Genomic DNA, 21,759 nt, shown 5'->3' with positions numbered 1-21,759 from the left:
TTGGACGAATTTATTTGTTGCCACCATAACCCATACTAATTTATGGCGGGGAATAAAAAAAAATGTGAGACTGTGACAAGGACAAACATAGCGCTTTCGCTGCTACTCCTACTGAAAGATACATAAGACTATCCCGTTCACTCATTTCCCCCACCGATCATGCCTTATCCAGTTAAAATACTAGATTCATGTACCCTACGCACCGCACCTCCCGATTTAATCGGTCACAATCTTACAAAGATCGGCGATCTATTATAAATTATTTTATCCACAAAATACGACTTATTAAATGTGAAAAATCCCGTTTGGACTACCCTTTAGTAGGCAATTATTGAAAATTGCATGCTCCGTATCGTCTGTGGAGCTTTTAACATCGGTCCGCTAGACGGTTTGGGCGTTTAAATTCGGATTAAATGTGGTGGGGGTAACGTTATCCTGGCAACATTGCAGTAAATGTCAATGGCATAGTGCCGCAAACATTCTTCCTTCTTTTTCTCTTTGTATCGAGAAGTCAAACGTGCTTGTTCTCTCCGAGCTAAGGCCATTAGGCGACTTGCACAAAATAATTAAATAAAATGGCATCAAAGGCTGAATTAGCTTGTGTTTACTCCGCTCTCATCTTGGTCGATGATGATGTCGCTGTCACCGTAAGTTTCTCAATAAATTGTTTTATCTAGTCACTGTGTCGTAGGTTATGTGCGTATTATTTATCCATTTTAATCTCGTAATCTGCGGTGAATTTACGATTTAATTTATTTAGAACAGTTGCTAAGCGTGTTCAATATTACCTAAACAGTCATATTTCTTGGTTTAGTGTTATAAATACCCATGTGCGAATGTTTTACCAGTGGTAACAAATGTGCTATATTTATAGGGCGAGAAGATCTCTACGATCCTGAAGGCCGCCGGCGTGGACGTGGAGCCCTACTGGCCGGGCCTGTTCGCCAAGGCCCTGGAAGGCGTTAACGTGCGCGAGCTGATCACCAACATCGGCTCCGGCGTGGGGGCCGCCCCCGCCGCCGGCGCGCCCGCAGCCGCCGCCGCTGGTGCCGCGGCGCCCGCCGAGGCCGCCAAGGAGGAGAAGAAGGAGGAGGAGCCTGAAGAGTCTGACGACGATATGGGCTTTGGTGAGTGTTCTGAGCAATTAGTAAAAGGCATTGGCAGTATTATTTACAAGACGGATGTCCTATTGTATGATCTATGCCCTGTTTATCAAAAGCTTGTAACTTGTAATACAAGTGGAAGTCCCTTTTTGACAGCTTTTGTTAGAAAGGGACTTGCACTTGTATTACAAGTTACAAGCTTTTGATAAACAGGGCACTATCTTATAACCACATTGTTACTTTGTTGACATGTTAAGGATGTTTTTTATCTAAAACGTTATAATAGGATTTATTGTCTTCACACAGGGCTATTATGGCTGGACTGGATTAAATTTCATTTACATTTTTATCAACCTTGTGAGAAAAATCATGATTTGTGTTTAAGCCATGGCTATGTTCTTTAATGGCTGTTTAGTGTGACATTTATGGCCTAGACCTTATGAGGTTTGAATTTACTATATTTTTAGATTTAAATAATTGTACAAATGGTGCATGCTTTTGGTACTTGTTTTGTATAGCCAGTATTGGGAGCAAGTCACAGTAACTAAACTCAATTTTATTCATTTCTCACATGTCAAACACATTACTCTGTAGTGTTAAAATTTATAAGTAACTATTATGTTAATTGCATTTTTACACACTTATTTAGTTTCACTGCATATATCACTGTTTTGTATAATATATACATATAGTGCTTCAAATCTTGTAACTTAAATTTGAACCACTTCCCGGTATCTGATTTAACTGAAATTTGGGGTACTATCATATCATAACTCTGATGATAATGTGAGAATATGCTAACATGGAGCTGATCTGATGATGCAGTCGGAATCTAACTGAAGGAACTCCTCAATTGAAAAATACAAACACATCGAGTTTAGGCTCATTACAAAGGTCTAGAGAAGTACTTACAAGCAAAAGAGAAGTGCAGTCAGCAATAAAAGTGTCACAACAATTTTTTTGACAGTAAGACTAACTTGTTTTTAACCCTTTATAAGGCCCCATTTATACAGATATGCTACGTGAAAGTTAAATACACTACCATGTTTCTAATGCACTGGGGAACACATCTACGCCAAAAAAAAAAACGAAATCATTAAGAAAAACATGTGGTCAATATATGCACTCAGCCTGTTAGTGCACTTGAGTTTTCAGATGATCTGTTTCCAATACCCCTATTCATTGACATTGACATAACAAACATAAGGTGCTCTGTACAGACTGGCGTTTAATTGACTACATACGGTAAATCGAACATTATTGTGTATCTTGTAGTGGGTAGGATTAATATACGAATATCACTGAAAAAATTATAAGCTCTTGCAATTCACGATGGAGAGTGGATTTATCAAAATTAGACCTTGTCATCATACCAATAAGAGTCTCGCTACTCGCCATCGTGAATTGCAAGAGCTATAATTCAAATTATTAGATACAGCGACGTGTATATTTTTAATAGTATAATGGAAACAATGACGATAGCTTGCTTCCCTTGACAGGCATAGTGCATAAATTGACCACATACTATAGATTAATTAATTACACAAAAATTAAATACTGACCGAAAAAGTATGAACGAGGAAAGAAAGCCTGATATATTCGCTATATAATACCATTATAGTTAAATAATAAAGAGGATGTTCTTCTCCGTAAATGTTTATTAACTAAGTGGTTTCCAAATCGTCTCTGCCTTATAAAGGGTTAACTTGAGGAAGATAAAGGAATGTATCAATTTTAATTGTCTCAATTATGTTATTAACATTGTTTCATTTTGTTTCAGGTCTCTTCGACTAAGAAGCTTCATAGTGAAGTTTTTTTATTCCATCAAGAGCTTTACTAAGCTTGTATAGTTGTAAGGCAAAATGATAACATAAAAACTTGAAACAAACTTATATATTTTTATTTCCTATTTTTTATAGTAACCACTTTCAGATATTGCCTGCCATATCATATTACCATATTCCATCATTGGTGAAATATCTTAAAATTGTGGTGTATTCGCATTTGGCCCAGCCCCACGTGACTGCTGCCATACATGAGGCAGAGACAAATGGGAATACACTGAAATAGTTTTAATACTTTGAAATTTTTAACTGCTATATTAATCTAAATACAGAGCCTTTCGATTTTATCTAATACCTTTAAACAAGCAATTCTTGTTTATTTATATACAATATTTCGCGGATCTCGGAAACGGCTCTAACGATTTCGATGAAATTTGCTATATAGGGGTTTTCGGAGGCGATAAATCAATCTAGCTAAGTCTTATCTCTGGGAAAACGCGCATTTTTGAGTTTTTATATCTTTTCCAAGCAAAGCTTAAGTCTCCCAGATATCCCTATCCCTAAATATGACGAGGCACTCATAGATGCAAACTTCTGGTTACTTTTCCCGATGCCCTAGAAAGCTGAAACTTGTCATGGAGCCTGGCATTTACATACAAAGAACAGAAAAACCTAGAAACCATCAACTTTCACCCATGTAAAGGGGGTGCAGTTCTGAATACATAGTAAAACTAGGACACTGCCCGATGTCCTAAGCTGAAGTTTAGTATGGAGCCTAGGATTTATTTACATACAAAGTTGTAACTATTATATGGTAAGAAGATTGTCTTCAATATTGTGTTAATGCTATAGAAGTGAAACGTCCAAGACATAGTTAAGGTGTAGGATTAGTAAAGCAGGGCTTAGGCTTGGCTTCTGCCGAGATCAGACAACTTTTTTACAGTAAAAGCTAGTGAATCTTGGCCGCCAATTGTACATGAAATGTTTTTAGTACGATTATTTTGTCAAATAATGATTGCCTCTTTTATTGCACACCTTAACAGAAAACTATACAAATCACAATCTTAAAAGTAGAGGCAACAAAATCTGTGGACAGCCCGTCACAGACGTGTTATTTGAGGTATTTTTTTATACTACGTTGGTGATAAACAAGCATATCGATATGTTTTACGACTACTAGAACAGAGCCCGCACACGCAGCTCTATAATATAAATTTTGATATATTACGAATTATATCATATAACAAAGCATCTATCTATACCTTGCTATAAATATATTTCGGGGATCTCGGAAACTGCTCTAACGATTTCAATGAAATTTGCTATATGGGGGTTTTCGGGGGCGATAAATCGATCTAGCTAGGTCTTATCTTTGCGAAAACGCGCATTTTCGAGTTTTTATGTTTTCCGAGCAATGCTCCGTCTCCCATATATTATAGTTCGGTATATTACGATATATTCAGGCAGAGGTGTTCCTTTTCTGACGCGACTTTATATCTCTCTAGGACAGCAACGAATTTTGTGATAGCAACAATATATATTTTGATTTTTGATATATTTGTCATGTACAATGTGGTGCTAAGCTTTAATATAATATATATTTATTAGTAAAATAATTTCTTATTTTACTATTGTGAGATTTTTGATGCATGAGTTGAGTAGGTTCAGGGTTGTGTTTGCTGCAAGTATGTTATTTGTTAAAGAGGCAAAATGAACTTTATAAAATGTGACTTTGCACAATTCAAAGTGGACATGAGACAACATGACGTCTCTATTAATTCCCTGAACACCTGGATCAGTTTTAAACATTTTTAGTATTTGAGTAATTAGGTCATTGAAAGGATGCGTGTAAGCAAAACAAAATATGAGAACAAAGTGATTGATAATTTATATTTTGAATGACATACATATATTTCTAACACTATGATGACTAAGAACTATGTATAATTTAGCCCCACATTGCTCGCTGTACTCCAGAAAGCTTGTTGTAGTCTGCAAGGTGTCTCCACACAATACGGCTCATACGCCATTCCTTTACAATTCCACGAGGCCTAAAAACATTAATAACAATTATAGATATAAGAATTAAAATCTCTTAACTCAGAAGAAAGTAGTTTAAAATCTTAGTACAATTCTTATTGAGCTTTCTATGTCATAAAGTCCCTATGTTATTCTCCAAATAAAAATTATCACAGAGTAAATAGTGTTAGCATTGGACTAAAAATAAATATGAATTGATGTACTAATAGTTACATCCACATAAATGAAAGTAGATAAATAAGTTTTTGGCAAAAATTTAATTTTTGGTACAAGCTTTTATCGCTGACTGTACTTTTCTTACGACAGACAACTAATACTCATTGAGACAATTCTAAAAACCCCTAACACAATTAGGTTGCGTTATTTCATCACAGTTCCTGTGGCCACCACCTGTCTCCATCATCAGATCAGCTTGATGGTACCATAATATTGCATTGTCATCCGATTTATACATGCATGCAAAATTTCAGCTCAATCGGAAACCGGGAAGTGGATCAAATTTAACTTGCAAGATTTGATTACAGATTGACAGACAACGGGACAGGTGAAACTAAATAAAAGCTTGTAAAAACATCCATGATGTTACCTAGATGTAATGACACATCTGTTGTTGATCCTTAGAGGAGTCGAGTTGAGCTCAAACTTGTTGATTTCTTTATCTGCCATCTCCCTTATCTCCACAGGCAGCACATCGTTCTTCCTCAGAGCGTTGATTCTGGTCCTCTCGAGGTAGTGTTCAGCGTTCAGGCGACGCCGCTTTACATCTCTTATCATAAGCCAATTTGCCCATTTGTTCCTGACTTGTTGATACTGTATAATAAACATACGTCTCATGATATATTATGTCTATTACAATCAACTGCTTGATAATAAATTACTGAAATATACATTGTGAATGCTTACATTACATCCAGCGACTGCTTGTGACTTCCAGACAAAATTTGCAAGACTAGAAATGTTTAAATTCATATTTTTGTGTAATATACGACCAAAAGCTTAATTAATTCCTTCTAAATTGTTTATTGTAAAAGATTATGACTTTATGAGAAACCTCTATAACCTCATAACCTCAACAAAATGTTCTGTCAAATAATTTGTCCGTGATCATTCCGTGATTATTCAGTTTGTTTGAGATACAATAGAAAACGTTTATGGCCTCTTCAAACGTCTTTGCAATACATTGCTGCATTTCATTGATCGTTTTTGGTTTGTTTTAAACCCACATTAGACTACCGCACCGGACAGCGACCTTGGTGCGAGTGTCCTTTCTGTACGGTAGTACTATCTATAATTACTTATTCTGTGATGACACTACGACATCACTAGGAGGTCTAGGAGTGTGAAGGGCCCACTGAAATATGAAATAGGTCCATGGAAGGGCCACACCGACCCCCACCACATTGAGGTTTGGGGTGAACGACGAATGTCAAAATACTGAGCTAAACAAGTGTAGCAATGAAATTAATTCTGTTTATAAACAAACTATAATCGTCTCAGAAATGGGTTCTGAGAACAGGCGTGTAATTTTTAAAGCTCACGACAAGAAAAAAATAGATCATGACGATTTAATAACAAAGTGTTTTGAAATCGGCTCAGATGTGGAAATGAAAGAAATCCCCCTAACAGGTGAAGAATATCTTCTAAAAGTTATGACTGAACGTGCTAACGTTGCTGCAGTTACTGTGTGTGATAAAGACATTACACAGTTCGCTAAAAACCAATCACTATTTTTCAAAGAGGTAAGAGAGATTTTCGTTGTCTACATTATGCTTATCTTGTATTCTGTTACATATTTCCTCAATGTTACTTTTATCACATCGACTGAAAAACTTCCATAGGTGGACAAAAACTACCACAATATCTCTATTTCTAACACATATTAAAACATTTCAGCCTCCTGGGGCGAAAATCGCACCCGATAAACTCAAAACTACTATTGAATGGCAAAAAATTCAAATGTCAGACTTCGCAGAAGTCCGGTCATCTATGTCTAACATAAAGGCTAACCTTTTAGAGAAAGGAATTGGGAAAAAAAGAGTGAAACCAATAGTAATTGATGACGAATCACTTGAAGGTTGGAAAGTGTTTTTTGAAGACCATGATTCCACTGTTACGTGTATGCTGGGCTTTAGCCCCGAACAGTTGCACTCAGGTTTAGAAATGCTTACAGAAATATTGAAGGAGGTTCCACCTGGAGACACAATTGATCATAAAATAGGTAAGAAGAGTCAGTGTTTTAACCTCTAGCCGCCCAGAGTCCTATAAAAAGGTCTCCTGTTCCATTCTAATTTGAATCTTTGTTTTGACAAATCAAAATTACATTTTACTTGGCAAGTTTTGAAGTCTGGGCAGCTAGAGGATAAGATAATCTGCAACTTAATATTTTGTTGGCTCTCTATAGTATTGAAGAGGAAACTTATTGTGATGCAAACCAAACTGAACTATTATTTTCATAATATATTAACCCTTTAGTGGGTAACGGCAAGATATTTGCCGTCATACCACTCAGATATTTTTTTTTTTCTCAATGAACGTGTTGTTAGTTAATATAAATTTTGGTTCGCATAAGAGAATATACTCGTACCAATCTACGAAAAATAGGAGAGCTGATAAACGTTATTCTGAACTTAGATTTTTAACTATTGACTACATTTGAACAAAAATGTTTGTAAATAAAATTTTCTTTACTGGATTTATCCGATAGTTACAATTCTCTAGTTTCAGAGACAAGTTTGGCGATATAAAATTTAAAGAAAAAAAATTTGATATTTGATAATTGAAAAAAATGAAGACGGCAATATATTTGCCACTATCCGTTAAGTGTCTGGTGTTTATTAAAGGAAAGGGTAGGTTAGGCTACTATTGTTATTGGTTTATATATGGAGCAATAGCTTAATTCAATACTTCAAATTATTACATGCCCCAACCTATCCACAGTTTTGCTCGGATTACAATACCTACTTGGAAATAACATACCTACTAATACCTAATAATATACCTTGGAAATGATATAACAATACCTACATATAATAGTATATATTAAAAATATTATAAATAGAATAAACAAATCTTTTTAAGTTAAATAAAGGTTTTAATTATATCTTATCATTCTATTGGTTTTTAATTTATTCATTTTAGATACTTCATGCCACCCGTAGTTCCCCCGGCAAACTGACATGACGGTCTTGTCACTTACTGCCCTTGGCTGATAGCGGCAAACATATTGCCGTCTTATAATTCGGAAACCCCGAAATAATATATATATTTCTCTTTCTCAAAAATCATAAAAAAAATAATTCATGCTGTGCGTATCATTAAAGTTCTCGATTCATTGCTACAAAAAAATAATGGTCAAAGGGTTAAACCACAATTATGAATTACAATTTGCAGGTCAATGGATCTACGCTTTCTTGGCATGTTTAAGACACCCTGCACTTTCAGAAACTGTTAGTCTCTTGAGAGATCTTGCCAGAACATGTGCTGAAATAAGGTTTGTTCCATATTCTTTCAGTTACTTGAATGTGACAGTTAGATTATAAACTCAAATATATATATGTCAACAAAAAGTGCCAAGCGGACCCCAGGCTCCCATGAGCCGTATCAAAAATGCCGGGATAACGCGAGGAAGATGAGATGACGATATTAAAGAATAAGTGACGAAGCCCTCCAGTGGTGAAGGCCGGATTTCCACTTCCGGATTCACACTGATGCAAATAACAGAATTGCAGTGCCATAAAGAAATAGAATAGCAACAAATGTGGGGGCCATATTTATCGCGATTTTGTATTACACAGTTGCAACCTCAACTGATATAATATATCATATTATTCATAACGTATCCATATAAAAACCTGCCAAGTGCGAGTCGGACTCGCAAACGGAGGGTTCCGTACCATTATCTATAAAAACGGTCACCCATTCAAGTACTGACCCCGCCCGACGTTGCTTAACTTCGGTCAAAAATCACGTTTGTTGTATGGGAGCCCCACTTAAATCTTTATTTTATTCTGTTTTTAGTATTTGTTGTTATAGCGGCAACAGAAATACATCATCTGTGAAAATTTCAACTGTCTAGTTATCACGGTTCGTGAGATACAGCCTGGTGACAGACGGACGGACGGACGGACAGCGGAGTCTTAGTAATAGGGTCCCGTTTTACCCTTTGGGTACGGAACCCTAAAAATGAACTGTCATCATAGGTAATTTTTTACACAATTTTTAATGGCTGAATGGGTTTCTGCCTTTCCTGCCTTGTGGTGGACGATATCTGTAAAGTTATCGTATTTAACACTTATTTCCAATGCAACATTATTTTTTTTCTTTGCAAGTGTGATGATTGATGAAAAACATTGTATGTAACACAGAAGGCAGAAGGTATTAATATTGTAAACTCGCGTCATAAAAAAAATAAAAAAATTTCTGTTGACACTCCTTAACAATTTCTTCTAACTATTGCACAATGTACTATTATTCCCTTAGCTCCTTTATTGATAATTTTTAATGGCTGAATGGGTTTCTGCCTTTCCTGCCTTGTGGTGGACGATATCTGTAATGCTATCGTATTTAACACTTATTTCCAATGCAACATTATTTTTTTTCTTTGCAAGTGTGATGATTGATGAAAAACATTGTATGTAACACAGAAGGCAGAAGGTATTAATATTGTAAACTCGCGTCATAAAAAAAATAAAAAAAATTCTGTTGACACTCCTTAACAATTTCTTCTAACTATTGCACAATGTACTATTATTCCCTTAGCTCCTTTATTGATTGCACATCACAATGTACCATTATTTCCTTAGCTTTATTGATTGCACATCACAATGTACTATTATTTCAGATCGAGTATAGATCAAGAAGAAGAAGATGCGTATATGAAGGCAGCACCCATGAACCTCTTTATTTGCATAGTTGCCAGGTACTTTGAACAATATGATTTAGCAGATTAATTTTATTTTAATATGAACCTGGAATATTGTGTTGCCCCAAACACGATGACCAATCGGTGGTACCTACTTCATGCATGTTGGAAACCTTTGTATTTTGTTGCTGTCCATTTGAAGGAAGCGAAAATGTAGCCTCCCGTAAAGCACAACAAAGGACATGAAAGTTAGTCGCCCTAGCAGTCGTTTTGCAGTTTCAACAGTTGTTTCCTTGTCAGTTGGTACAGGCGGACTGCAACTTGTATGGGAACTGGGGGCCTACCGCGAAAACCGAAATTCGCAAATTGCGGGGATTTTTATCTTTTACTCCAATGAAGGCATAATTAGTGTAACAGAGAAAGATGCCCGCAATTTGCGAACTTCGATTTTCGCGGTTATAGCCCTGCACGCCGACGTTGCAGTTGGCGTGCAGTTGCCATACAACTTGCAGTCGGGTTGCAGTCCGTCTGTATCGGCCCTTACGAGACAACAAGGCGATCGTAATTTCAAGGTGGGTGGGTGAAGCAACGACTCAGACGGCTAAATCATTGAGTTTGTCTGTTCATTGGAATACAGCGTCGACAATTTTTTATGTAATTTATGTTTCATAATTATGACGTGTTTGTTGCTAGCATACTTTTACTTATTATTAATAAAAAGGAATTATAAATTGCTTGTTCATATTTTTATACAGTATGGGGCAAAAGTTTAAACAATTGACCATTACTAAGCCCGTGAGTGGTTATTTTCAAATAATTTACCTACCCAAAATATTTTTTTTTAGAAAAATATACTTTTTAGTTTAATATAAAAAGTATTTTTTTCTAAACAAAATATAATTTAAGTAGGTAAATTTGATCGGTTTATTGTGATCGATCGAAATTACAATGTAGGTACGATTATTTTATTCCATAAGTCCATAACATATCTCGACACCAATTCCATAACGTCGGATTTGAATGTCCGACCAAAATTATATTTTAACATAATGGTAATAAATAAGTAATGATTTATTTTTCTATCAAACCGACTCTGGTATTTCTATAATTTTTAGTTTCCGATATACAGAAAGTGCATAAAGTCGGATTTCATGATTTTCTTTATTTTCGTGAAGTATTATTTTCACATCCGTCTTTTTCCACACTTTTGCCTTTCAAATGTTTTGATTTTGTCGTTGGCGGCTTACCGCCAATTCGGCTTTTGCCGAATGCGCGTCGATATATCTGGGCCATTCTGGGGAGACCCTAAATCGGTAAACGCACCGATGCTGAAGTAACTAGGTACTAGGTATTACAAACGAATGATCAAATGCATTATTTTTCACTCAAAACAGTCTTGCATATTTATCATTTTTCCGAACTTTGTCGTAGATTAAAGACATGGGAGACATCGATGCGGGGTATCTTGGGTTGGTTTCATACCAAGTTTGATTCGCTAATGCCGGATCGCATTGGAACCAGCCCATCTGAAAATATAATATGTAATAAAATAATGGCATTCCGGTATGGCTGACACCGCTAAAATGGTTAAGAGATCGTTAAACCGCTGCTCCACCTGGGTACGAACTGCACATCGCGCCATACATAGGGAAATGTGGGTATTTAATTTAGATTTTTTCTAGTGTATGTGAATAGGTAGGTTAAGCACATCATGCGACTGGAGATGCGAGTTGGGGGATAGGAATTTCACTTAAAATTGTATACTGTAGCTTAATTTCATATTCGAATGACAGTCGCGAGCATGTTCGCGACCGATGTCTAGAGTCCATCTAGCTATGATCTAGCTAGAGTTATTCGGGTCACGAGCACTCACTTTATTTTCAGATGTTCCAAAAATGTACTAAAATTCAGATTTTCTAAGTGATGAAACATGAAAGTCATAGATAATTTCATATGTATATGTGACGTCCCACGGTCAAAGGTACCTTATGGCGGGTATGGAGTTATGCATACCCCAGTAATCTACAATAAATAAGCTATCGATAACACAAAAGATCAACCTTCTAGGTTGCGTAGTTACAGAGATATGATTTTTTGAAAATAATGTTGTGAAATGAGCAACTTTACGATATAGAAGTTTTAAGTTTAGCCGCCTAAAAAACTATGTTCCTGAAGTAAGTTACATAGTTGACTACAAATAATAATACCTTATATATCTGAGATTAAAAAAATATTGCGACTTGTTCTGTAATGCGAATAGAAACTTTTGATATCGATTGATTTATGTGTATACTAACCAATCTCTTGAAAATAAAGTTTTATTTCATTTTCACGATTGATTGCAATGAGCTCTCAAGATTTAAATTTTATCTATTAGAAAACGACACTGACAGACAGTTTAAGCAAAAAACAATACCGATTTAGAGGTGAAAATGTATTTTCTGACTTTTTCATATAAAATCACAAAATTGAATATTTTTACTTTTAATGTGACACACAATCAATTTTTCTGAGCACATATGAAAGAAATTCTGTCATTCAAATGAAATAAATCCTAAAACCCCAACTAAATACTATATTTAACCCCTTATGCCACTTTAAACTTACATAACAATAACAGTATTTGCTCCATACATTTACGAAAAGGTACCTTATGGAAATAAATCTAATAATACATCACTACAAAATATCAATCATATTATAGTTTATCTTTTATGAATAGAAAATATTAATTTACATTAAACTGCCCCCAATTTAATTAGTTCTTCGTCATAATAATCTTAATAAAGACCAATAATTTGTATGTAATGAAAAGGTACCTTGTGGTCAAGTTACATGATGAGGCATGATGATGATGGAACAGTTAGGATAAACTAATAATATTTTGGGGTTAAGATGGTATAAATCGTCTATTTCTTATCAATAATATATTTCGGTTGCTATTGAAGATAAGCGGCATTGAGGTTCAATGACCTCAGATATTCCATAAGGTAATGCGTCGGGTATTGGCATTTTTCAGCAAACCAATGGCTGATTTACTGCATGCGACCAAACCAAATGAAGATTATTCTAGTTAAGAAAGACTTGACGAGAGTAACTGTGGTATAATAGCAGTCTACTTGGATTTGTGATGTCGGTCTATGTACGGTTATAATATTTGCGAGGCGCCCCAACCAGAACTGAAATTATCAAATTAGTTTTGCAGAATGCTAATACAGTTCTCTACCAAACTTCTTTTCCCGTATTGACTAGTTTTTTTGGGAATTTTCAATCTTTTTTCCATAAGGTACCTTTTCTACTAAACTCTGAGACGACATTACTAGGCTTATAACTAACTTATAACAAAAATAAAAACAGGTAAACAAACGTTACGCATTAAGGTTTCAGATCACACAATAAAAAAAAATTGAGCATTTTTTCACCTCTTTACAAAACATTTAATATCTCCGAAACTAGAAACCCTCATAAGGTACCTTTTCCCGTGGAACGTCACATATTGATTACCTATTTTAGTAGATTCACGTTCAATATCGACTATTTTTTTTTGTATGGGTTTAAAGTAGAAATTACCGTGTGTGTAGTTGTCATAGAGGTACAATAATATAGAGAAGACACGGGGGAGGGGCCAAATGACCGAACGAGATACACTTATAGAACTTTCAGTAGGAGTAGCAGAGAAAGCGGTACTATTGCTTGTCCTTGTCACAGTCACTTTTTGTTTGTTCCCCACCTTTTTGTTAGTATGGGCTATGGTGGGCAACAAATAACCCGACCGAATTACGTAGATTGCGTTTGGTATATTGTCAGGAATGTTAAAACGTGTTTTTAATATTGTCGCATTGCGTATGTTTTGTCCCTCACGGAGGCACGCGTACACTACTTCTATAGGATGCTACTTCTATTATGGTAGTTGTGTACTCGTGCCGCTCCGTGCGGGTAAAAGCACCTACGTAGGTATGTGGGGCACCTAATTGTTCGCAACAAGAATTTTTTAAATGGTACCTATTGTCAATAAATTCTAGGTTAATAAATTTATTAGTAAGTATACCTAACGAATATTATTGGAATTGTCTGATCAATATCCACTTTATTGTATTAAAACTTGACTCAAATCTAATTTAGAAGTCTAAAATTCTAAATTATACGTCAGTAGGTATACTCGCAAGATTGGACGACTAACTTGATTCTTTATATCAGTGGGTAGGTACCACGAATTAATAAACTGTAGGTACCTTCACCTTATTCTAGCTAACGGCAGTAAGTTAAAGCTGAAACCCTGCCGGGAACACCGAAGTTCGCAAATTGCGGGCATCTTTGTCTTTTACTTCAATTAGAGTGAAAGAGAAAGATGTCCGCAATTTGCGAACTTTGAGTGTTCGCGGCTATTAGCCCTGGACTCACCTCGAAAGACGTTGTAGGTGGGCTTCGGTAAATATCCGCAGGACCAGCTGGTTTTATGACTCCCTTACGTTTCATTTTATTGAACCTCTGTATAGAACCGTATGCGAAGCCGTTGACCCGACCAATATAACAATCTATTAATCTGATAACGGACACATCAGGTCTTTCAATCTGTAAACACAAGTTTGAGCTAGATTTTGTCTGGGGCTAGTTTTGCCGTGAATTTAGAGTTAACTCCATATGGAATTGATAATATTGAAGTCGTAAGTTGAAATTCTAAACACGGTAGCTCATCTGGCACTTAGGTCCTATTCGATTGCAGCGCCATCTGCCATCTTCGTCGAGATTTGTGCGTTTAAAATTATAATAAAAAGGCAAAATTCAACTTATAAAACATACAACCGAAATGAGAACCTCCTCCTTTTGAAATCTTGAAGTCGGTTAAACAATCCAGCTCTATTGTTTCAGTCGAAATTTGTGTGTTTAGTTAGACGGGTCCTTGCATTAGGTAGGTATTTAGATTTAGTTGCGATCGGGTTACTTCTGCTTCTTAAACGGTTAAATTAATTTTGATGAAATTACTGACCGATTCAGCAGAATTAATTACAAAATTAAATATTTACCGTAACTAGCGTAAACGTGAACAGTTGTCCGCTAAACTAAATCGTGAGAGAAACTTCAAAGAATCAGTAAAACCTAATGCTTCCCAAGCGACTAAGATTTTCGCTTCACCGTGTAGACTTGACAATAAAATAGGTACATAAATAAAATAACACTGTTTGGTTGCAGGGACAGAGGGCCTACCGCGAACCATGTTCGACGTGTTGCCTCTTTGTAGCACTTGTAAATTCGTACGTAAGTGTGACAGGGAGGCAACACGTCCAACGTAGTTCGCGGTAGGCCCTCTGTTAATCTTTAACCTCAATTTTCTAGTTTGTTTTTTTAGCATTAGAAAGAACTTGAAAGAAGGTAAGCGATCTTGACATGTCTTTTAATTGATAAACGCTTTTTAAAAATCAGTATCTATTACTTATGAAAGCAGAAGAATATAAATAATCGTATAAGATTCATAATTGTTACATATTTGCTGTAACTTATTTTTAAAATGTGTTTTTCAATTAAAAGACCCTTCAAGATTGTTTACCTTATTTCTAATGCTAAAAAAAACCGGGCAAGTGCGAGTCGGACTCGCGCACGAAGGGTTCCGTACCATAATGCAAAAAAAAAAAACGAAAAAAAGCAAAAAAAAAACGGTCACCCATCCAAGTACTGACCACTCCCGACGTTGCTTAACTTTGGTCAAAAATCACGTTTGTTGTATGGGAGCCCCATTTAAATCTTTATTTTATTCTGTTTTTAGTATTTGTTGTTATAGCGGCAACAGAAATACATCATCTGTGAAAATTTCAACTGTCTAGCTATCACGGTTCGTGAGATACAGCCTGGTGACAGACGGACGGACGGACGGACGGACGGACGGACGGACGGACGGACGGACGGACGGACGGACAGCGAAGTCTTAGTAATAGGGTCCCGTTTTACCCTTTGGGTACGGAACCCTAAAAAACGAACTATAGTATTGTATACTGTTTTTTTCATTTCCTAAAATCCTGTTTTATTAGCCATATTAATAATTTGAAATGCTGAGTGTGTCATGAGGTCATAAAACACTGTCCTTATAAGTACAATGTGATAATGAGTTAAGAGGGGTGAAGGAAGGAGAAGAAACCGCCAAGAGATACCTAACACACGAAACGGACCTTGCAGGGTGCTCCGAGTGTGACATTTCGGTCACTTTATATTTTAGGAATGAAATGAAGAATGCACTTATTGTAAGTTATGTATGGACAACTTTTCCATACATAACTTACAATAAGTGCATTCTTCACAATAAGACCATAACAATGGGTATCGTAATGACAGGTACGAGTAGGTACCACATTTGGGCGCTTTTTCAAGTGTGGCTGGCTCTTCCTTTAGTCCGGCGGTCGGCAACCTGCGGCCCGCGGGCCACATGCGGCTCGTGAAACTGTCACTTGCGGCCTGCGAGCCTCTCTGCCTATGTAATATTGAGAAACGACAATGTCTGATAAAGTCATAAATATTAACAAAGTGCGGCCCGCGTCAACTTACTCATCGTTAACTACGCTACTAAAACTACGCAAAAAAAGGTTGCCGACCGCTGCTTTAGTCCAACCGAGAGCTTCAAATTTTTTCTTCGAGACAAGGTAACTGACGAAACTAAACCTACCTCCCGTGCTCCCTGCCTTTGATACTTGGGTAATTGTGTAATTGTATATTTCGGGTAAAAAATCCATACACTGAGGTGCCTTACCTTCTCCGGGCAAGTAGACTGACTTATTATGCGTTGCATCAGAGGTTCAACTTCTTCCTTACACTCTGGTTCCCTATATCCTTCATTTATAAGATCCCTTATATAGTTTTGTGGACCATACAAGGTTAATCCGAAAAATTCCATTGTAAATTTTTGTAGAGAAAGCTTATTTCCTTGCACTAAAAACTGTTACTTTTGACATTGACACTGAATTATGTGACCTATAAATACAGACCAAAAAGTATAATAGGTAAAGTCGATGCGGCCAAATCCATCTGCGGGAAATCATGGTTTATTTGAAGTATTTTCTACGCGTTGGTGTGGTGAAAATTTTTATTTAACTCGGGATCAAACCCTTGTAACGCTCATGATTCCACTTTTAAACACGCAACGCTCGTGGCTAACATTCTTATTTAGCATATTAGACAATCTGCGATGTAGTTTGAACGTTTGCATTATACATACATAGCAAATTTCGTGGTAAGCATTCACTTCTGGACCAAGATCATTTTAGGTATTTAAACTATAAGGTATAAGATATGGCCTGTTCGATTTCCTAAGTGCCACCCCAGACTAGCGTCTTTTGAGCGTCGGCGTCTAGTCAGCGCTATGCAAAATGACGTCGTATGCGCAGTTGCGCCGATGTTGCGTCGAGCACACCGGCCATAGATTTGATCAGACGCAGAGCAAAAAAACGTCAGAATTTTTCAGATAGAAATTAGTGCGCGTCGCCGCTCCATTGTTATTTACTCCGAGGACGCCGACGTCGAAGCTCGGGAGACGCTAGTGTGGGCCACCCCACACCCTAAGTTCGCCATACATTTACTATGGCGTACTTGATCTTAGAAAAACGAACGGACTATACCTAATAAAAAAATGCTCATTTTACTTTAAAAAATTTAGTTTTTTCACATTGTGTCAGGACATTATGATGATGATGAGTGATGACAAAGTAATCACAAATACTAGTGTTAAAAAATTTATTTATTTTTATTACTACATGTCACAGAATTTCCAACACAAATAATCTGTATAAAATAATTTTTCGCTTTGAAATCATATTATTTATTTTCAAAATGTTCTAAGTAGGTAAGTAGTTAAATTATTTACTAAACGTAGCAAGTAAAAGAAACACTGGTTAGCTATAATCCGGTTAAATGACACAGGTATGTAGCTTTCGTTAGTGATGCTTTGGTAAAATGCATTTCAGATATTTAAACATGATATTCTCCCCCGTCAAGTTTTTCATCAGAAAGGGAAGACAAAATGCTGGCAGAAGTGCTCTGTGATAACCAAATCAAGGCCATTAGCAGCCCTTCCAAGACTCCGAGGCCACAGCCGGCGAATACATCTAGGAAGTAATGTCTCTCCGCCAGCACCCTCGACAGACACACGGACGTCACCCAAGCGAGGAGCGGCGGGTAGAATATGATCGACACGGGGCTTAAGTACATGAGGGTAAAGGCAACTAGCACGGATCTGCTGGCGTGCCCCGACGGGAACGAGTACTTGTCAGGCCCAAGGTCTGACAGCTTGTTCATGGGTACCGGTCTTCGCCTTCGGACAAAAGCTTTTAGAACCGCTATTATAACAATATCCAATATAAGAGCTGAAACAAACAATTCGGGCGTTAATTGATTCTAATACAGCTCTTAATAGCCACATACATTACATTATATATACCGTAAACTGGGGTTACTTTGATACGGGTTACATTGATCATTTTTAATCTATAAGGAATTCGTTTCTCAATACCTTCACCTTCTATTTCTGTTAAGCATGCCAACCACGTCATAAATTGTTTAAGTTCGCGTTCAAAAATCAACTGTTTATTCCTCAAAAATCGAAGGTCAATTTTTCCCCGCCAATCAAAGTAACTCAACTCCGGCAACCTTATCGTACTGTATGTATACATTCATAAAAACAAAATTGTCATAGTTGTTTTGCTGCAAAACTTATGTTTCTATTTAATTTTACGGAACTTTACATTAAGCATGGTACGGCACGCACTTGGTCGGGAGTTTAATTCAAGATTCAGGAGGATAAAAAAGGTATCTTTTCTTCCCTTGATTTTAACGTAATCTAAGATAAACATTTTGTGGGTATAATATAATTATCTGTTTACCTATTAACATATTCACTTGCAGTTGATACAGGTCTTTATTATTAAATAACCATATAAAACTAAGCCAGCCAGCAAGCCACACTATTCCATGGCAGGACACCTGTAAAACAATACATATATTTCATAAATGGAGCCTTATTTTCAAATGAGGTGTATTCCCATTTGTCGCTGCCCCGTGGCCGCTATCCACGAGGCGGGAGACATTGGGAATGATTTATATGAATGCGCCTATTCCCATTTGTACCCGGAGGGGACAAATGGGGATACACCTATTTTAATGACAGTAGTTGCTATTAATTCTATATCTTATTTTATTGTAAGAAATAAAAATCACAATAGAAATTATTTGCAAATAAAATTGTAATGTTTTTGCAAGGTTTGCAAGGCATATATGGTGCTTAGGTAATGAGAAAGGTACAAGATTCTTGTAACTTTATCATTACTTAAGGAAGGGCTATCTACATATATACCAGGGCGCGTAGCCAACGTGCCAATCGTTAACGCTCCAAAGCATATTGTAGTCATGACATGACAGTGACAGTTGCGTTTCGTTTGCTATGGTGTGTTAACAATTGCATGTTGGCTATGCACCCTGACCGGCTAGCATGAGTTGCGTTCTTGCGCGCGACAACATACTTGAAGTTGCGCTAGATGTGTCATCAAAACACAACTCATGGTGCAGGTCAGAAAAGAGAAGAATATGCCTTAAATAGTTTGTTAGTGTTACCTCAAGAAACTTGGCATGATTGCGCAGGGACCTCAAAGCTGTGTTTTGCAGTGCACCATCAACAAACTTTTTGGTGACCTGAATATCATACTGCAAAATTTTTTGCAACATCTTCGGTACTTGACGTTTTTCTTCTGTTACTCCCAACTGGAAAATGGATTAAGCAAACACTTAGGTATACTGATTTTGAAGGATGAATATTATTTTAATAGCATTTATTTGGATTTGATTTGTAATGTTTTACAGTTAGTATTATATTATCAAAAGCGTTGGAGTGGTGTGGTGAAAATTTTGGGTTCCCTTGGTAGCAAAGTTTGTTTAACACTTGTGCCTTGAAACTCAACACTCAAGATTCCACTTTGCAAAAGACTTGCTACCCTTGTGTTTAAATTTTGGAATATTTTGCTTGCATATTAGCATGAAGAGTTAACACTTTCGCAACCAGGCAAAATTTCAAACAATACCCCAGAAACCGACAGTACTCGCTATTCGGGCAACGACGTGCAACTCAATGCCGCACGCCGCGAACCCGCTAGTCGGGCAAGCAGCGGACACTCAGGGCTGTGGCAAGTAACTTTCGTATAAGTACGTGGTAAAATTAAATCTGCTGTCTCATCTGTTTAGGCTCCCCGTTTTGTTCTTCTCCTAATTCTAACTCCTATTGATACATACCCGTGTATGCAATTTCACATAACCAACTAATAAGAATTTTTATTTTGTAATCGCATTAGGTAAAGTAAATAAAAATACAAAGTGAAGTAATAAAATATAATAATCAACTGTACCAACTTTTCGACCACATAATAATCAGAAGACTTACAATTTTTTCTGTTAGTGGCAGTGGCAGCCCTGAGGTAGTGAAGATGCAATGCTTGCCCGCCTGTCGGGCACTTCGGCGTCGCGTGTAGGTTTATAGCTCTTGCCCGACTAGAGGGAATGCCGGCATCTGAGTAAAGTTTACGAGTGCCCGAGAGTCGGGTACGCAGTGTCGAATGTGTTAAACAACAACTTTACCCCTTTATAAAACAAATAATTGGTGAGGAAGGTAATGTTAATATTGCCTCCATAAATCACTAAAATCTTACCATGCAATAAAAACCCCGCCTGTTAATGAGTTTAAATATTTCAAAATAGAGACTGTGGGCATTGAGGGAAGGGATTTTAAAATAAAATGTAGAATGTGTGTGAACCAGCCCTTGGAAGGGAGGGGCATTTTCCACACAGACCGAATTCAGGTGAACGAAGCCGTGGGCACTCCTAGTGCACTTGATAAATTGTCGATATGTAGGTATGAAAGTAGGCATGTACTTAATAGGTATGGTATGTACTAGAATTCACATCTATTACACACATACACATAGGCGGTAAAAATAGTAATTATAATAAATTATCTTACCATGCTGATGACGCAAAATGAACGGTAAGCCTTCGCTATTAAAACACCTAAGCAAACAAAGGGATTGAAAGATGATGTATTAGTTTAACATAGCATTGTCAATGATATAAAGGTGGTGCAATTTGTCACAACTACTTGAATTATGTCTACAAGACTCGGAATCTATTTAGTTAATATATTATGACTATTAAGCGAAGCACAGCTAGATAGCTTCTTGGGGAAAGGTACCTTCGGTAAGAATAAGAAAAGAACCTAAGCTTATTTTATTACTCGAACACGGTAAAAAGTGAATCACTGGATTTGACGTATAAACGTCATTTTTTTGTGTATAGTGTTTGAGACATTTATATTAACGCGGTTATTTTTAAGTATCCAAAGATCTGGTGACAACTTGTATACTATTTTTAAGGCAATAATAGACGGTCGTACCGGATCGTGACCTTGGTTCAGTCAGCGTATTTCTCGCTCCCACTCACAGCTGCATCCTTACCGGTAGGCTTGTGCCTGCTCGGTCACTACAGAGAGCGCTCCGCTCTCGGTCAATCGGTCAAACGAACTAGTTCGGTCTTTTAGTTCCTTTAGTTCAGTTCGGTCTTTGAGAGCTGGGAATGTACGAATCGATTTTACAGTAGTATTTTTCTAAATCTTTGGCAACTGAATCACGAGTCAACTTGTACGATACTATATGACTGTTAAAAACATCAAAAAGCTAGACACAATAAAATAAAATAAAACATAGAAAAGCTGTTTGATTTTTCTTCATACTTTTCGGGTTTAAGACTGTTTGTCACTTTTTATCTCGTTCGCACTCGTGCCAGCGTCATTGTGAACCATTTCGTTCAGTCTATTTTCTGTTTCACTCATGTCAAGCGCTCACCCATCCCACTGAACTAAAGGACCTAAAGACCGATTAAGAGCGTGTAAAAAGATTTAGTTCCTTTCGGTCCTTTATGGGATTTCATTCCTAACAGTACTTAGTTCATGACC

The 21,759-nt window shown here is 36.8% G+C and overlaps 5 protein-coding genes across 6 annotated transcripts in view; 2 read left to right on the top strand and 3 right to left on the bottom strand.

Moving 5' to 3' along the window:
* Positions 1–460: 460 nt before the first annotated feature.
* Positions 461–2,991, top strand: LOC134805241 (large ribosomal subunit protein P1). The gene is made up of 3 exons (XM_063778549.1): positions 461–647; positions 875–1,127; positions 2,884–2,991. The coding sequence occupies exons 1-3, from the start codon at positions 576–578 to the stop codon at positions 2,895–2,897; spliced, it is 339 nt and encodes a 112-aa protein (XP_063634619.1). The 5' UTR covers positions 461–575; the 3' UTR covers positions 2,898–2,991.
* A 1,761-nt stretch (positions 2,992–4,752) lies between these two features.
* Positions 4,753–21,759, bottom strand: part of LOC134804902 (small ribosomal subunit protein uS14m) — a 201,748-nt gene continuing 184,741 nt past the window's right edge. Inside the window, exons 2-4 of one of the 2 annotated variants that reach the window (XM_063778218.1) lie at positions 5,831–5,902; positions 5,514–5,737; positions 4,753–4,938 (exon numbers count right to left, since the gene is read on the bottom strand). In XM_063778218.1, the coding sequence (XP_063634288.1) occupies positions 4,836–4,938; positions 5,514–5,737; positions 5,831–5,896 (393 nt within the window). In that variant the 5' untranslated portion in view covers positions 5,897–5,902 and the 3' untranslated portion in view covers positions 4,753–4,835. Of the gene's footprint in view, positions 4,939–5,513; positions 5,738–5,830; positions 5,989–21,759 lie in introns of those variants that run through there. The other variant, XM_063778217.1, reaches the window with a different exon arrangement.
* LOC134805312 (gem-associated protein 2) lies at positions 6,251–10,507 on the top strand. Its single transcript, XM_063778630.1, has 4 exons — positions 6,251–6,666; positions 6,821–7,145; positions 8,318–8,417; positions 9,768–10,507. Exons 1-4 carry the CDS (start codon positions 6,427–6,429, stop codon positions 9,874–9,876), a joined length of 774 nt encoding a protein of 257 aa, XP_063634700.1. The 5' UTR covers positions 6,251–6,426; the 3' UTR covers positions 9,877–10,507.
* On the bottom strand, positions 11,151–16,737 carry LOC134804680 (uncharacterized). The gene is made up of 3 exons (XM_063777797.1): positions 16,525–16,737; positions 14,190–14,360; positions 11,151–11,314 (listed from the first exon to the last, which is right to left on the bottom strand). Exons 1-3 carry the CDS (start codon positions 16,666–16,668, stop codon positions 11,174–11,176), a joined length of 456 nt encoding a protein of 151 aa, XP_063633867.1. The 5' UTR covers positions 16,669–16,737; the 3' UTR covers positions 11,151–11,173.
* Positions 17,575–20,931, bottom strand: LOC134805001 (polyisoprenoid diphosphate/phosphate phosphohydrolase PLPP6). Its single transcript, XM_063778288.1, has 4 exons — positions 20,773–20,931; positions 19,377–19,523; positions 18,650–18,749; positions 17,575–18,133 (listed from the first exon to the last, which is right to left on the bottom strand). The coding sequence occupies exons 1-4, from the start codon at positions 20,773–20,775 to the stop codon at positions 17,739–17,741; spliced, it is 645 nt and encodes a 214-aa protein (XP_063634358.1). The 5' UTR covers positions 20,776–20,931; the 3' UTR covers positions 17,575–17,738.

Source organism: Cydia splendana, chromosome Z (genome assembly GCF_910591565.1).
Source record: "Cydia splendana chromosome Z, ilCydSple1.2, whole genome shotgun sequence".
Lineage (NCBI taxonomy): Eukaryota > Metazoa > Arthropoda > Insecta > Lepidoptera > Tortricidae > Cydia > Cydia splendana.
Note: the sequence above shows the minus strand (reverse complement) of the source record. Positions and strands in the feature narration are given on the sequence as shown.